This window comes from Schistocerca serialis, chromosome 4 (assembly GCF_023864345.2).
Source record: "Schistocerca serialis cubense isolate TAMUIC-IGC-003099 chromosome 4, iqSchSeri2.2, whole genome shotgun sequence".
Lineage (NCBI taxonomy): Eukaryota > Metazoa > Arthropoda > Insecta > Orthoptera > Acrididae > Schistocerca > Schistocerca serialis.
The window spans coordinates 346,674,445-346,692,732 of NC_064641.1; the positions used below are offsets into that span (position 1 = coordinate 346,674,445).

At 43.3% G+C, this 18,288-nt stretch overlaps 1 protein-coding gene across 1 annotated transcript in view; it reads left to right on the top strand.

Annotated features, from left to right (window-relative positions):
- The window catches only part of LOC126474448 (esterase FE4-like), a 100,058-nt gene extending 95,026 nt beyond the window's left edge, over window positions 1-5,032 (top strand). The window contains exon 11 of the mRNA XM_050101919.1: window positions 4,754-5,032. Within this exon, the coding sequence (XP_049957876.1) occupies window positions 4,754-4,940 (187 nt within the window). The 3' untranslated portion in view covers window positions 4,941-5,032. The remainder of the gene's footprint in view (window positions 1-4,753) is intronic.
- Window positions 5,033-18,288: the final 13,256 nt, after the last annotated feature.

An 18,288-nucleotide genomic window follows, 5' to 3' on the forward strand; every position in this document is an offset into this window, starting at 1 on the left:
CTTCAAATTTAAATTCTGCCTAACATGTAACTTTATATCCTATAGAATGACTCTTAGTTGTGTATCACGTTTGGCCTACTTTTTATTCCAGTTGTTAGGTGTAAGTAAATATACTGAGCTTTTTCAAAATGTACAGGTAGTTCAGGTCCAGAGAACTGTTCAATGATTCCGAGAAGAATATTGACTGTTTTTTCTATTGCGGATCTAAGAAGTTTAATTACAACAATCCTATGCTCTGCAGAACGTGCGAACTCTTCATGTAATACATTAAAGTGGTAACGAATAAAATATATTCAGAACAACAGTGGTGTCAAGACTAAAAAAAGGTAGAAAGATTACGGTCTGGTGTATCGTGGATGAAAGAGTCATTAAAAAGGAGCTCAAGCTTGGATCTTCCGAGGACAGGACAAGAATTCGATTATATTTTTCCTAAAGAAACCAGTCTCAGCATTCGCCTTAAGTGATTTAGCAAGCCCAGAGTCAGGGCGGCTGCTCAGGAATCCTAAAAAATTTGCGGACGATACGGTCTTGTCATTAACTATAAGCTGATTTTCTTGTGTGCAAGGCGTATCCTGTAAGTGGCATTTGAGGAGGTGAATCAGATTGGGTTGAGTTATTTGGGGAAGGAGACCAGACAGCGAGGTCATCGGTCTCATCGGATTAGGGAATGACGGGGAAGGAAGTCGGCGGTGCCCTTTCAAAGGAACCATCCCGGCATTTGCCTGAAGCTATTTAGGGAAATCACGGATAACCTGAATCAGGATGGCCGGACGCGGGATTGAACCGTCGTCCTCCCGAATGCGAGTCGTGTGTGCTAGCCACTGCGCCACCTTGATCGGTGTGGATCAGGTTCTGCATTACATCACACGGCAGATAATGTTCACCTCTGCGCGGAGAGACCACTGTTCTGCACCGTGGTTCCATCCGTATCTTATTCAGCATACACCACAGAGGGTAGGCGAGGTTATAGCCAACGGCAAGTTCTCCTTTTCAAAGGACTTTTCTAGCTCTGTTGTCAGTCTGTCCAATCTGTGGTTCTAATGGGCATCAACTAAAGTTCTTTGCAGGAAGTTTTTCCTTGATCGTAAACATCTCCCAACAGGCTGCGATGCCTTTATTGGATCAGCTTCCACCTTGCCCTCCACGTCCAGCGCAGAGTCTCTGCACAGAGGTATGTGCCGCCTCTTTGCCTGCGTTGGCTTCAGGCATCCCGGCGCAAAACACACTGACATGCTTACTGCTTTGTCTGGCTTATTTCAATGTGCACAGCCGTACTCAGCACCACCACCCATCCACTCACACAAACACACACACACACACTCACACACACACACACGCACACACACACACACACACACAATGCCAAACCAGACATCGGCAGTAGTCGTATATCAGTCCATCGCATTCAGCTCGTCAGGAACTTGATGGTGTTTCTCCTGGTAGAGACTTCAGCTGATGTTGATACAGAGTTGCTTGAATATCAGAGGAGTAACGCCTAGGAATTTGGGCTGTGTACAACGCTTTAATTACTCAAATTTGCATCTAAATTTACAGATATACCTCGCAAGCCACCTTACTGTACCACTACCAGTCATTTCCCTTCATGTTCCACTCGAAAACAAAGTGAGGGAAAATTGACTATCCAAACGCTTCCTTATGAACTAAAAATTCTCTTATCTTCGTGGTCTTCACGCGAAATGTACGGTGGCGGCAGTCGAATTGTTCTGCAGTCAGCCTCAAATGCCGGTTCTCTAAATATTCTCAGTAGTGTCCCTCGAAAAAAACGTCGCCTTCTCTCCAGGGGTTCCCATTTGGGATACCAAAGCATCTTTGTAACACTTGCGTGTTGTTCGAATCTACCAGTAACAAATCTAGCAGGCCGTCTCAGAATAGCTTCGATGTGTTCCTTTAATCCGAACTGGTGCGGATCCCACATATACGAGCAAAATTCAACAACACGTCCCACTAGCGTCCTATGAAAGGTCGCCTTTGCAGATGGCTCACACATTCTTTAAATTCTCCTGAGAAACCGAAGTCGGCCATTCGCCTTCCGTACTACAGTCCTTATATGCTCGTTCCACTTCATAACGCTCTGCAACGTTACGCTTACATACTTAAGCAATATGACTGTCGAGCAGCACAGTTCTAATGTTTTTCTTATTGATCTGCATTAATTTACATTGTTCTACATTTTGAGCTAGCCGACACTCGCCATACCAACTAGAAATTTTGCCCAAGTCATCTTGTATCTTCCTATGGTCACTCAACGACGACTTCTTCCCGTACATCAGAGCATCAGCAGCAAACAGCCGCAGATTGCTGCTCACCCTGTTCACCAAATGATTTATGTGTACAGAAAGTAATAGCCGTCCTGTCACACTTCGCTGTGGCACTGTTGACGATACCTCTGTCTGCTATCAACACTAGCCGTCGAGGACAACTTGCTAGGTTCTATTACTTAAGAAGCGATTGAGCCACTTTCATATCTTGGAACCTAATCTACGAGTATATGCACGTGTCTTCGTTAACAGTCTACAGTGTGGCACCGTGTCAAATACGTTTCGGAAATCTAGGAATATGGAATCTGCCTGATGCCCTTCATTCACAGTTCGCAGTAGAATATGTGAGAAAAGGGCAAGTTCAGTTTCACACGAGCGATGCTTTCTAAATCGGTGCTGATCTGTCAACAGAAGCTTTTCTGTCTCGAGGAAATTAATTATATTCTAACTGAGAATATGTTCAAGAATTCTGCAGCAATCCTATATTAAGGATATTGATCTATCATTTTTTGGGTCTGGGACTCTGGGCTGGGCGAGAGATTCGCGATGAATGCGCCATAAGTAAGTGGTCAGTGCTGTGGAGTACTCTTTTTAACCTGAATTCAGATTTCATTCGGACCTGGCGACTTATTTGTTTTCAACCCTTTCAGTTCTTTCTCTACGCCAGGGTTGCCTATTACTGTGTCGTCCATACGGGAATGTAACAATGGAAAATCCAGAATGGAACGTAACAATACCAGAGAAGGAAAGTTTCCTACTCACCATATAGCAGAGATGATGAGTCGCGATAGGCACAACAAAAAGATTCACAAAATTAAAGCTTTCGGCCATTAAGGCCTCTGTCAGCAGTAGACACACACATTCACGTAAACGCAACTTGCACACACATTTGCAGTCTCAGAGAGCTGAAACCACACTCAGCTCTTTTTGTTGTACCTATCGCGACTCACCGTATACTCTGTGTGATAGTCAAACAACGGTATGATTATACAATTCTCCTGTGTGAACGATTTCTTAAACGCGCAATGTAAAACTTCGATTCTCCTTTTTGTTATTTTCTGCTGCCATACCAGAATGTCAACGAATGAGTGGGTAGAAGCCTTAGACCTGCTTAGCAATTTTACATGGCACCGGCATTTTCTCGGGTTCTCGGCCAGATCTTTTGCTAAGGTACGACGGTGGTAGTTATTGTATGCTTCGCTCATAGATCTTTTTACGGATGCATGAATCTTTACTAACCTTTGCCTGTCGTCATTTGCATGGTATCTTTTGAACCGAGAGCCGAGAGTGCAACAGCCTTCGCTTCCTCAGCATTTTCCGAATTCTGTTGTTAAACCACCATGAATCTTTTCCACCCTTAATCCACTTACTAGGCACATATTTCTCCTGTAGACGATTTACAATCCATACAAACTTTGCCCATAATTTCCCTGTGTCCGTCACACAGGCCACAAGAAACTCTCGTCCCGCTTCACTGTTGCTGGGAAACGCAACCATTTGTCTCGGTGGGATTCAGTTTCAGATCGTTCCAGTCCATTACAGCGTTTGTGTCCGCTCCGCGACAAAATGTCTTCAGTATTTTTTTTACCTCTTGTAGTTTAACAAGTATTGTAAATAGTCAGAATACGTTTTCAATAAATATTTGTTACCTCTTATACTTTAAAGTTTATCCTTTTACTCCAACTACCACACATTCTCATATTAACTCCATGAGCGAAACCGGGTACGCCAGCTAGTTTCAGCATAAAAATTACTCAGGTCAGGCCGAAATTCATATGGAATCCAACATTTCAATTCAAGTACGATAGTTTTCAGGAGACAAGATTCATTACAATGGGATGTTCAAAATTTTTAGCCTTTTTGTGTCCAGTATCGCTGGAATGTATTCTGACTATTTACAATACTTGTTAAACTGTAAGAGGTAAAAAAATATTGAAAAGATATCCTAACTATTTACAATACTTCGTTTGAACGCATAGGCCATGTGAAGTGCAGAAATCATGTGGCATGGAATTTCTGTAGCATACAGTTACGGTATGACATTAGGGTTCGTAATTCCTCTATTTACGTACAGTTTTGCTATTTGTAGTAATTAATCTAACTACATAAAATAAGATCACTTGTTCATTAATTTGTCGCTCCATCAGTGCAAATTGTATATCATACCTGAGTAGCAGCGAAAAGCCAAATTTCAGAGGGTGCATGTGACATCTTTCGGACAGCACAATCATGATTCATGTGACATCGACATCGCTCTCCTCAGTTTACATGCTTTTTGTCCTGCAGTTGGTTTCATTTACAATAATTAGACGAAAAAATGTAAACATTCCTTTGTTAATAATATAATCTGAATGTTTGATGTGTCTGAAATTGTTATAAATTCTTTGGTATGTATTATGAAATGTCATGTGTACCATCTTATTCCTTTGTGATTAAGTGAAAGTTTCAAAACTGACACTGTTTTTTTCTTGTAGGAATCCAACGCCAACTGACGAATTGGTGCACTGGCCGAGAGTTACTTCAGATAGCGACCTAGAATATTTGGACATAGGCCAGACGTTGCAGGTTAAAAAAGGACTATTCCAAGAGCGAATAGACTTCTGGAGATCGCTGCCTGTCAGAGACACACAGCAACAAAGCAACGTCAGAGATGAGTTGTGACGTTAGTAATAACGGATGGACGACAATGATCGTATTTTCTTTGAAATATCCTTGCAAAATAAAAACGGCCGAGAAGACTTTGTTATTGTATATTTGTGTTATTTCAAATAACTTTATTTTGTCAAAGAAACCTTTTTAAAACGATATCTCATGTGGTAGTGAAGAAGTACATCAGCTGCTTTTTACCACGCTATTATTCGCTGTATGAATGTTGCAATAAGCAAAAAAACAAATAATTCGAACTGTCAGACATATAATATCGCAGATAATTTTACAGAAAATATCACTTGAAACGTGACATCTCTCCTTATACCATGTCATTGCCTCTGCTGTGCAATGAGGTTACAGGTCTTTTACGACGGTGCCGAGCTGCATACATCAATTCCTGTCATCACCGTAGTTAAACACCATCAGGCGGGCCATACTTGGCTGGGTGACCGTTTGGGTACACCGCGTGCTGTTGACAATTTTCCCTTTGCAGAGGAGACAGGAGGGGTGGTGGCGTAAAGTCCCTCACCACCAGCCTTCCCGCCAATGGCCTGGATTCAGTTCCAAGTCTCTTCGCAGTGTCTCGTGAACTGAGGGCGCGCGACACTGTTGATAACGATTCTGCCTTCGGGTGGAGACGTTTAGCTTGGCGACCCCTGGCTACTATTCGAGAGGAGTTGGCTACATCCCGACACCGGGCTTCACCCTCTCCATTCTCTCACCATTTCCTATGCGAACATGACACTACACTACACACACCCACAGGCCACGTACACTAAACAGGTGCCTCAGGCATGGATGTGTGCGATGTCCTTAGGTTAATTAGGTTTATGTAGTTCTAAGTTCTAGGGGACTGATGACCTCAGAAGTTAAGTCCCATAGTGCTCAGAGCCATTTGAACCATCTGAACCACTAAACAGATACACTTACCCGAGAAGGAAACATACCTTTGGGGGCAAGGTATACGGAAAACCTTTTCAATTAGGCGGATGAACCTGCCCTTTGCGATCTCCCAACCATTCGTGCCAAACGACTTTAGTTATTTAGGTTACATGCATTAGATATCATTAACGCGCCAAAAAATGCATTATAGTTCAGATGTGTATGAGAACTGGATAGAGAATTGAACTACCTTACTGCCACATGAAACTTGTATGTTGGCGAGTTTCACATCAGCGCACATTTCGCTGCAGAGTGAAAATTTCATTCTGGAAATATCCCCCAGGCTGTAGCTAAGCCATATCTCCGCAATATCCTGTTTTCGAGGAGTGCTAGTCCTGCAAGTTTAGCAGGAGAAGTCAAGCGTATAAGGTAGGAGAAGAGGTTCTGGCGGAAGTGGTCAGGACCCTTCGTGAATCGTGCTTGTTTAGCTGAGTCAGTAGAGCACTTGCCCGCAAAAAAGTCCCGATTTCGAGTCTTCGTCCGGCACGAATTTTTAATTTGCCAGGAGGCTTCAGCAAAACGTATTCGTTGTTGGCCACGGTAAATATATCACACAGCTGTCCAGTGAATGAGGATAAATTTTAAGTGCAGAAGATGCCTAAGAATAGCGCCTTTATGTTTTACAGTTGGTTTTGTACATACAGTGCTGGTCGTTAAAATTGCAACACCATGAAGACGGCTTGGAACAAATATCAAATTGACAGAACAGTGCCCCATTAAAGAAATGCTTTCGAAACTGTATGGCTGTACAGGGATGACTATCCTGATCGTCATGTAAGTATCAGGCAATCGTCCAAATTATGAGATTACTGAGGTGAAGAGAGGATGTTCATGGCAGGACACATGAAGCTTATTTGGATAAGATGCTTATCAATCCGCACAGCAGTGATAAGGAATGATGAGGCCACCAACACCCCCTACCTTCCTACGGCGGTGGGGGGTAGGGAGGCAGCCAACACGTGAAAAAATAGCGAGTTTTACGACAGAATCCATGTACATTTTGTTTATTCGTCAACTGAATTGGTCTTTCAAACATTCGATCCATTGTGACCTCCACTAAAAGATTCTATTGTGGCGTAAACTGGTTCGTATTCATTTGTTAAAACCTTTTTCACGTAGCCCATCCTCTCGATTTGGATGCATGACTATTTGTAGCTACTAAGATTGGTAAAAGCACCACGGTTTTTCTTTGTTGGCGTTAAGAACAAGGATAAAACCTAGCAGATATTTTTTAGTGGCTTGGTTGTATTTTTTTAAAGGATGCTCCCTCATAAAAAGTGTAAGTGCAACCACATTTGTTTAGAAGGTGTCATCAAAAGTATTGTGGTCTTGAGTGCTTGGTCCTGGGTTATATGGGCGCAAGCGCGCGCGCGCGCCCGCAAACACACACACACACACACACACACACACACACACACACAGGGAGGAATTAAAGTTCTTTCGGCCGTAAGCACACTATTGTTAGGAAAGGGGAAGTTTCTAATAACAGTAATTCCGATAATGCCAAGGTGAGCCCTAGCTTGTCTTGCCTTCCTGATGCGTAAGGAGGCATTGTTTGTCGAGCGGTCTTGGATCAATACCAATAAAATTTTCGTATATTTAGTCCTAGTGTAGAATCATTTCTTCTGCTCCGTTACTCCCTATAGAGCCAAGACTGGGAAGAATCACATACATTGCATGTTTGGGATTTTCTTAGTGTGTCTTGCGACAAAATACATGAATTGATCAACAGTCTGAGACACATGTCAGGTTGGGTCAATGGATGTTGGCTGACTCCATTGAAGTCTACATTACTGACGGCCCCGTGCTTACAGATTTTAGAGCGAATATTAGGCACAGATACGATTATTCTGCATGGCAGAAGCATACACACAAAATAGTGTGTACCTTGATTTGCATGGTCATTCACATTTAGAAGGTATAACCGGAAGAAGATCACATGCCATCATGACCTCGTCATACGAAGACATATTCTTGTGTCTGTCCTATGGAGAATTAAAAGTAAATACATTTGATTTGCGTACACAGTTGGAGCGTATGACTACCCATCGCTGCTATATGTTTTTTTACAGTAAATTCTAGTATCTCTCTGTGCTTAAAGCAGTGTGTACACCTTTCTTGTTTCCCACCAATTGTAGTTTTTACATATACCCCTTTATCCAATGAACGGTCTTGATTCCAACAGTTTCGACGGGCACAGAGTGTAGCTGTAAATAATGTTTGTTGGTCTTTCCTCAGGGCCTGACACATTATCCACTCTGCTTCGTGCTGTAAGATTCTTGTCAGATTTAGATGTATAGATTTTTTTTTTCGTGTGACCGTGAAGGTAGTTCTGAATCTTGATTCAGACAGTACTCCAATGTTTGGCTGTTTGCAGCTACAATGGATAGCAAAAGCACCACAGGTTTTCTTTGCTAGTGTTAAGAATATGGACAAGTATCTAGAAAGGGGGGGGGGGATGCAAAGAATAGCTGATGATAGATCACCACATTCTGAATCGGTTTTAGACTCTGAAAACGATTGTTATGTTATTACGTGTACAACATCTAAGTGGGTCCAGATGTGAGTGGAACTTTAGAAACAGATTTTTTATATGTGTCCCTTATGTCTTAAAGGGTCTCAATTCTAACACTTTCCACCATTACACCAACGTATGGCCACCCACCACTAGTCGTCAGGTGACGATGGAGATATGTCTGATCGCCGAAATGTTGTGTCCGTTGGACAGCCAGCCGGGGTGGCCGAGCGGTTCTAGGCGCTACAGTCTGGAACCGCGCGACCGTGACGGTCGCAGGTTCGAATCCTGCCTCGGGCATGGGTGTGTGTGATGTCCTTAGGTTAGTTAGGTTTAAGTAGTTCTAAGTTGTATGGGACTGATGACCTCACAAGTTAAGTCCCATAGTGCTCAGAGCCATTTTTAAAACCCGTTGGACACTATGGACCGGAAGTACACCCGTGGACTGTTTGAGCAAGAAATACGCTGGGAGAAACTGAAGAATCACATCATATACCTGTTTTATGGTTCTAACAATTAGTTCCACCCCTTTCTGCAAATCTTTTAGCCGAGAGCATTCGGAAGTTTGATTCTTCGTTGTATATCCTATGTAACACAGCTGTTAAAGCACACAACATTTTCCTGGGTGTACGCTGGCAACTGTTCTTCTGCACAATCGTGTGGAATCTCCATGTAGAACTTCGTGTTTACAACTTTTGCAAACGAGTGTCCATTAACGTAGCTATTCCATCAGTTTAAGCTCTGCAAATGGCTGTTCTGTTGCTACATGTACATCCTCGACGATTTTTAGAAGCAGTGTGATCAGTCTTTTTAAGCAGGTCCAGATTTTTTCGTGTGTCCTTTAATGCACCAGTAAACATTTTCGATTCCATAGACTGATTCCGAACAGTATCTCGACATGCGACCAAACTCCATTGCTGCTTACTGCAAATTCTACCTTGTACACCCCAGTCATAGTTAGATTTCTCCATACGCTATATTTAAAGCTGCAATAGTTGCCCTTTTCTTTCCAACCGCAGTTGCGGCAAGTGCATACACATGCTTTGTGCTTTAAGCGTGTATCCCGCAATTTAAATCTCTCACCCGATTATGTAGAATTTATGGATTACCACCAATATCGGCCATGACAATTCGTAACATATGGAATAAAAATTTACCAAATATCTCGCAATGATCACGTTTAATGGTTGCACTGAGTACGAAATTTAAAACAGAGCACTCAGAACGCTACTTAACGCTCAATGGCTGTGGAATAAGGCATGCCGTAGGTGCGCAGAACGAGGATAAACTCGTCCGCCATCATTTGTGACTCCAACTACACTGGTGTCCAAAATTAAAGCAACAAACGGAAATTTTTCAAGAATGCGTTTATTTTGAAAAAGAACAGTACAAACAGATGATAGTAAAGCAGAAACAATGTAAAGAACACAGAACGTAATCAACTGCAAAATGCATAACGGTAGACAAAAACGTTCTTAGTTTTTGTTCAACTTGACGGATTTGCACACACTTTATTTATCCTGGTGGCACATTGACAGCTCCACTCCAGGCGTTCTCTTCTGTGAAGACACGCCAGAGGTAAAGAGAAAGCAGGGCTCCAACAACAAAGGCCACTCTGGTGAAGCCTTCTGTAGACTGGTTGCCCCGATACAACACGTCCAGGAATGCTGCGAGGTCAGATGCCAGTTGCATTGCAGTACTAAGGCGGTACCATTGTGTCCTTACAGAAAATAACCGTCCACTCTTTCTGATGTCACATATGGTCGGCCCTGTCATGATCTCCAGGATACAAATTCGGTCTCTATAAACTGTCGCCTTATCCGCATGAGCGATTAATATTAAACCATCAGGCCACATCAGTTTGCGACTCTCCTCCTTCCATTCTTCCTATGGCCCTCCACAGCAGAGAGTCTGAGGCGTCTTCTCTGTGTCTTACTACACCGTCTGTGACTGCACACAACGACTGTGGACGTGGGACTGCCCTGCAAACACTACCCCGTCATTGTTGACGTGATTGTCTGTTGATCGGAACGCCATCTTCCGTGCAGAACACGATCTTAACGACATCTCTTGACAGGTTGTATGATTATAACGTGAAGTGGGCACAGGACGGGGAAATAGCAGTTTGTTGCTTTAATTTTGGACACCAGTGTATAAATGACCCACACATCTCCTTCTTTAACCATTACTGTCCAACCGTCTGTATTTGTTCCTGACAGTCCACTCGACCACAGATTTTTAAACAAGCAAAATGTTACCGCAAAACTAGTCTGCAATGGGTATGAGCAGACTTAAATTCTTCTTGCTAAACAGCATACAATTTCTGGTGTAATTTATATTGTCAATGTTCGTAACAACGCTGTCCAGTAATAACCACAAAGCAAACCGGTCGTTCAATGGTCTTGTCGCTTTCCCTCATAGCTGAAGCATGTTTAGGACTTTGGAAGACGAAACCATGGTGATGCTTTCACCACCGTAGGAGATAGATCTGATTGTAGCCCTCAACCTTTCTTTTATACTCTGAAGAACTAATATGACGGCACTCGGACGAGCTATCAAGGCACAGCATCTCTTCCATTTGTTGCAAATGCTGCTTGTCGATGTTTAAGACATTTACACAGCCCATTTTGTTCCCTGGTATAAAGTTCTGTTGGTTTTTAAGCTGGTAGACAACCATTCGCTTAATACTGTGGGAGTTAAATGACGTTCTGCCTGGCACCGCTGGCGAATCTGGTCAATAATAATCAGCGTTCTTCCAGGATTGCATTTACGAGTCTTGTAGCATTGCCGCAAACTAATAATATTACCGTGTTGTGGCAGACTAACAGTAGTCTCTTGGCTTTATGTTATTATACACACACACACACACACACACACACACACACACACACACATATATATATATATATATATATATATATATATATATATATATATATATATATATATATATAGCAGAAAGTCAAGACACTACTTTTAGTCTACCACAACACGATATTTACACAAATATTATTAGTTTGCGGCAATGCTACAAGACTCGTAAATGCAATCCTGGAAGAACGCTGATTATGAAACCTTCGACGAAACATAGAATGTGTCGTCGTCGTGGCCCTCAGTCGTTATCTGCAATAACCCAAAACTGTTCCTTACCTTTTTTACTATTACTGGATCGCCATCTGACTGCTACATCAAACTGCGACATGAATGTACCTACTGTGTTTTACTATACTTTATTAGCTGCTGGTGGGCTGTCATAATAAGTGACTGTATTTATTACCAAAGCTGACGTTATTCTTTAATAGCAAAGCTGACGTTATTCTTTAATTAATTTGACTGACGTTACGTAATTCATAGTTAAACTTTTTCCTGACAACAATAAAATTTTGCAAAGTTTTACGTCGATGGTTTTTAGGATGGATTATAATCAGTAATGCAATATTTCTGGCAAAAATTAGTTATATTCTGAGTGAAATGATTTTACAAACGTTAAAATGGGACTTATCTTTTACAATTATCTTACAACTAGCATTGCGCAAACATACCTTCAGTAGTCTTGAGTTTCTAAAAAAAAAATAATTCCATAATATTAGTTCCTCTTATGATAATAGTTAGCTGATGTCTCTGTACATCCGTTTATAATCTCTTGTAAATCATAGCTGGTGGCTGGCAGGCACACCGCTCCTCTCAACCTCTCGCTTCAGACCCGCTACCGACTCGCTTCACTTCTCGCTTACTACTGACTTCCAACGAACGTTAAAGTGCGGTCTCTCCCGCCAACAATGCTTTCTGGTGCAGACAATCCCTGCTACAATTACAAAATGTATCAATGCGCGCTCTTTCCCGCTCTTTTCTTAAAATGTATCCATACGCGGACTCTCCCGCCCTTTTTAAAATTGTATCAATGTGCGGTCTCTCCTGCCAACAATACTTTGGTGCAGACATTCCCTGCTACCACAATTATTTCCAGCATGACAAATATTAATTATTCCTATTTAATCATATTAATAAAATATAAACATCTTTCATAAATTGTGGTTTGACAATAGACAATAGAAATATACACGTCTTATATACAGGGTGTTACAAAAAGGTACGGCCAAACTTTCAGGAAACATTCCTCACACACAAAGAAAGAAAATATGTTATGTGGACATGTGTCTGGAAACACTTACTTTCCATGTTAGAGCTCATTTTATTACTTCTCTTCAAATCACATTAATCATGGAATGGAAACACACAGCAACAGAACGTACCAGCGTGACTTCAAACACTTTGTTCCAGGAAATGTTCAAAATGTCCTCCGTTAACGAGGATACATGCATCCACCCTCCGTCGCATGGAATCCCTGATGCGCTGATGCAGCCCTGGAGAATGGCGTATTGTATCACAGCCGTCCACAATACGAGCTCGAAGAGTCTCTACATTTGGTACCGGGGTTGCGTAGACAAGAGCTTTCAAATGCCCCCGTAAATGAAAGTCAAGAGGGTTGAGGTCAGGAGAGCGTGGAGGGCATGGAATTGGTCCGCCTCTACCAATCCATCGGTCACCGAATCTGTTGTTGAGAAGCGTACGAACACTTGGACTGAAATGTGCAGGAGCTCCATCGTGCATGAACCACATGTTGTGTCGTACTTGTAAAGGAACACGTTCTAGCAGCACAGGTAGAGTATTCCGTATGAAATCATGATAACGTGCTCCATTGAGAGTAGGTGGAAGAACATGGGGCCCAATCAAGACATCACCAACAATGTCTGCCCAAACGTTCACAGAAAATCTGTGTTGATGACGTGATTGCACAATTGCGTGCGGATTCTCGTCAGCCCACACATGTTGATTGTGAAAATTTACAATTTGATCACGTTGGAATGAAGCCTCATCCGTAAAGAGAACATTTGCACTGAAATGAGGATTGACACATTGTTGGATGAACCATTCGCAGAAGTGTACCCGTGGAGGCCAATCAGCTGCTGATAGTGCCTGCACACGCTGTACATGGTTCGGAAACAACTGGTTCTCCCGTAGCACTCCCCATACAGTGACGTGGTCAACGTTACCTTGTACAGCAGCAACTTCTCTGACGCTGACATTAGGGTTATCGTCAACTGCACGAAGAATTGCCTCGTCCATTGCAGGTGTCCTCGTCGTTCTAGGTCTTCCCCAGTCGCGAGTCATAGGCTGGAATGTTCCGTGCTCCCTAAGACGCCGATCAATTGCTTCGAACGCCTTTCTGTCGGGACACCTTCGTTCTGGAAATCTGTCTCGATACAAACGTACCGCGCCACGGCTGTTGCCCCATGCTAATCCATACATCAAATGGGCATCTGCCAACTCCGCGACCGAGCGAGGTGACGCAGTGGTTAGCACACTGGACTCGCATTCGGGAGGACGACGGTTCAATCCCGTCTCCACCCATCCTGATTTAGGTTTTCCGTGATTTCCCCAAATCGTTTCAGGCAAATGCCGGGATGGTTCCTTTGAAAGGGCACGGCCGATTTCCTTCCCCATCCTTCCCTAACCCGAGCTTGCGCTCCGTCTCTAATGACCTCGTTGTCGACGGGACGTTAAACAACACTAACCTAACCTAACCAACTCCGCATTTGTAAACATTGCACTGACTACAAAACCACCTTCGTGATGAACACTAACCTGTTGATGCTTGATGCTAGTACTTACATTATCTTCCTTCAATTGGGCCACCTGGCGGTGAATCGAGGAAGTACAGTACATACTGACGAAACTAAAATGAGCTATAACATGGAAATTACACATGTCCACATAACATCTGCTGCCGGCCGGTGTGGCCTTGCGGTTCTAGGCGCTTCAGTCTGGAACCGCGTGACCGCTTCGGTCGCAGGTTCGAGTTCTGCCTCGGGCATGAATGTGTGTGATGTTCTTAGGTTAGTTAGGTTTAAGTGGTTCTAAGTTCTAGGGGACTGATGACCACAGATGTGAAGTCCCATAGTTCTCAGAGCCATTTGAACCATTTATAATCAGCCAGAACACTATGACCGCCTGCATAATAGCTGATATGTCCACTTGGCGTGGATAACAACAGGGACGCGTCATGAAATGGAAGCAGAATGGAAGCACTGAGACCTTGGTAGGTCTCAAGAGGGAGTTGCCTCCACATCTGCATACAAAAGTCACCTAATTTCTGTAAATTCCAGGGAGGGGGACAATGAGCTCTGACGCCATGTTTAACCACATCCCAGGTGTGTTCGATCGGGTTCAGATCTGGCAAGATGAGAGCCACCACATCAACTGGAATTCGCCATTGCTGTCCTCGAAGCACTCCATCTCACTCCTGGCCTTGTAAAATGACGAATTATCTTGCTGAAAAATGCATGCCATTGGGAAACATGATCTGCTTCAAGTGCTGTATGTGGCCTGCAACCAGTGTACAATCCTCCCTATCCGCCTATCCGTCATGGCGCTTTGCACGAACTCCACTGGACCCATGGAGCCGGCCGGTGTGGTCGAGCGGATATAGGCGCTTCAGTCTGGAGCCGCGCGACCGCTACGGTCGCAGGTTCGAATCCTGCCTCGGGCATGGGTGTGTGTGATGTCCTTAGGTTAGTTAGGTTTAAGTAGTTCTAAGTTCTAGGGGACTGATGACCTCAGATGTTAAGTCCTATAGTGCTCAGTGCCATTTCGACCCATGGATGCCCACTTGAATGTTCTCCAGAGCATAATGAAGCCGCTGCCAGCTTGTCTCCGTCCCACAGTAGATGTGTAAAGGAGCTGTTCCGCTGGAAGACGACGTATTCGCGCTCTCACATCGGAATGATGAAGAAGGTTTCGAGATTCATCAGACCATGCCATTGTGACAACATCCAGTGTCGATGATCACGTGTCCTTATCAGTCATACTTGCCGATGTCACGACGTTAACAGAGGCACATGCATGAGTCGTTGGCTACAGAGGTCCAAATTTTATTCGGTTTAATACCTTCATCTTTCCTGTTAAAATTATTGCGGTGTTTATCAATCTCGATAGCCTCTCTGTACTTGGGTGCATAATAATGCTGGCTGAAGCCAGCAGTAAGCTTTTTCATCTCCACTTGGTTATCAGTAATGCTATGCAGTGTGGTGATTGGAATAAGACTGACGGTCTAATATTCAAAATTATGGAAGTTAGTGCAGAAATATCAGTAAATAGACAGAAGAAGAAGTTCGCTAACTTACAGAACATTTCGGGAGGTTCAGTTGAGAACAATTCTCGAACTGTTGTTAACCTGTCTGATAAAGATTTGTCAAAGGTTTAAATTTTTGTACTAGCCAAAGGAGGCAATTTTGCTGACACCCAAAAACGTATCCACAAAGGATATTGTAGCGAATATTGAGGCAGGTATCCGTCAGCTTACACAGCAGTCCGCTGATGTAATTAGAACGGAAACAGCTAGGATTTTACGTACATGTAAGCCGCCTAACAGTAATCTGTCACACGCACAAAGGAAGGCGCTGAGGGATACAAATGCAGATAAAAACATTATTGTTCTTAATGCAGATAAGGGTAATGCCACCGTCATATTGAACAATGAAGAGGACTGTCATGGGAAGATCAATGATATTTTGGCTCCCTCCAATTACAAAAAACTTCAGAAGGGTCACACTACGAAGACTTCAAAAAAGACCAATCGACTGGTGAAAGCGTCTTTATTCCCCTCCAACAGTAAGGAGCTGCTTTGTTAAACAGAAGCGTACCCACCTAGACTTTATGGATTAACCAAAGTGCATAAACCTGAGGTTCCGTTGAGGCCAATTGTCAGCGCTATAGGCGGACCCATCCACGAGTTAGCTAGACACCCTGGTTCATTGCTGCAACCTTATGTTATGTTGGTAGGACGGACAGCCATATTAAAAATTCAGCTCATTTCACTGACAAGTTAAAGGAAATGAGCATGGGCCCGGAAGATCTCCTCGTCAGTTCCCATATTCTGTCGTTGTTTACCATGATTCCGGTAAACGAAGCTATCTTATGAATAGCGGATATTTTTTCTACCGATATTGTGGCATTATTCCGACACTGACTCACCACAATCTACTTTCAATACAATAGTGACTTTTATGAACAGAGTGACAGTCCTCTTAGTCCTGCTGTGGCTAACTTATTTATGGAGACTTTTGAACAACGGGCGTTGCAAACCGCCAGGAAGAGACCAGCCAGATGTATCGCTATGCCGATGACATGTTCGTAGTATGGACACACGGAGCAGAGGAGTTGGATGCCTTCCTGACACATTTAAACAGCATTAATCCGAAAATCCGATTTGCTATGGAGACGGAGAGTAATGGGCAACTGAATTTCCTGGAAATGTCTGTGATTAAACGACGGGACGGAACGTTGGGCCATAAGGTGTATGGGAATGCCACACATACTAGACGTTATCTGCATAAAGATTCAAACCACCATTATAGACAAAAAAGAGGTGTAATAGAGCGCACAATATATGTGAATCTGTTAATTTAAAATATGAGAGTGAACATTTACCGGCAACTTTCATGAGGACTGGCTATTCTAGCAAGGATATAGATCGAGCACTACGCTCTAGGCAGAGAATTAGGAGCAACGACGAACAACAGTCGCCCAGCTGGAAGGTTTATCCTTCGTTCATTAGTAAGGTTACCGATCGCATTGGAAAGTGTTAAGCAAGTATGGGGTAGAAACTATTTTCAGACCCACCAGGAAAATAAAAGAATGTTTAAGATCAGCAAAAGATGCCCGATATCCTCTGGCTACACCGGGGGTATATAAAATTCTTTGTAGTTGTGGACAGGTGTATATCGGTACCACAAAGAGAAGTGTGAACACCCGTCTTGTTGAACATAAGAGGAACTGCCGCCTGGCTCACACGGATAAATCGGTCGTAGCGGATCATGTTTATCAAGAAGGTGATCACGAAATAAAATTCAGTGACACTAGCGCCATATTTAAAACCTCGCATTATTATGCGCGCACTTGTAGAGAGGCTATCGAGATTGATGAACACCGTAATAATTTTAACAGAACAGACGAAGGTTTTAAACTAGATAAAATTTGGATGTCAGCGTTGCACCGGAAGCGTGACGATCGATTACGTTCAATCGAGAATGTTGGCATTACCAGAGACAGTCTGATAGCCGACGCCACGTGATGGACAGTTCGCCACTTTACCTCGGAGGATGTCTCCCGCAGTCGGAGACGAAACGTCAGGTCCGCAGCTCGTGGTCGTGCGGTAGCGTTCTCGCTTCGTACGCACGGGTTCCCGGGTTCGATTCCCATCGGGGTCGAGGATTTTCTCTGCCTCGTGATGACTGGGTGTTGTGTGATGTCCTTAGGTTAGTTAGGTTTAAGTAGTTCTAAGTTGTAGGGGACTGATGACCATAGATGTTAAGTCCTACAGTGCTCAGAGCCATTTGAACCATTTTTGAACGAAACGTCAGGGGAGAGTTTTCTACATCGACCACGGCCTGTCAGTCGAAAGTTTGAGGTGAAGACAACATCGGCCGTGAAAGCCTACATTTCACGATAGATATGAGTGAGTTTGAACGTGGTGTTATAGTCGGCGCACGAGCATTGGACAAGGCATCTCAGAGGTAGCGATGAAGTGGGGATTTTCCCCTACGATCATTTCGCGAGTGTACCGTGGATATCAGGAATCCGGTAAAACATCAAATCTCCAACAACGCTGCGGTCGGAAAAAAATCCTGTAAGAACGGGACCAACGACGACTGAAGAAAATCATTCAACGTGACAGAAGTGCAACCCTTCTGCAAATTGCTGAAGATTTCAATGCTGGGCCATGAACAAGTGTCAGCGTGTGAACCATTCAACGAAACATTTGAAAAACATTTATATAGCTATAACAACAATAATATCAATGAGAAACAATTAACAATTATAACAGCAGCAGTATCACCATAA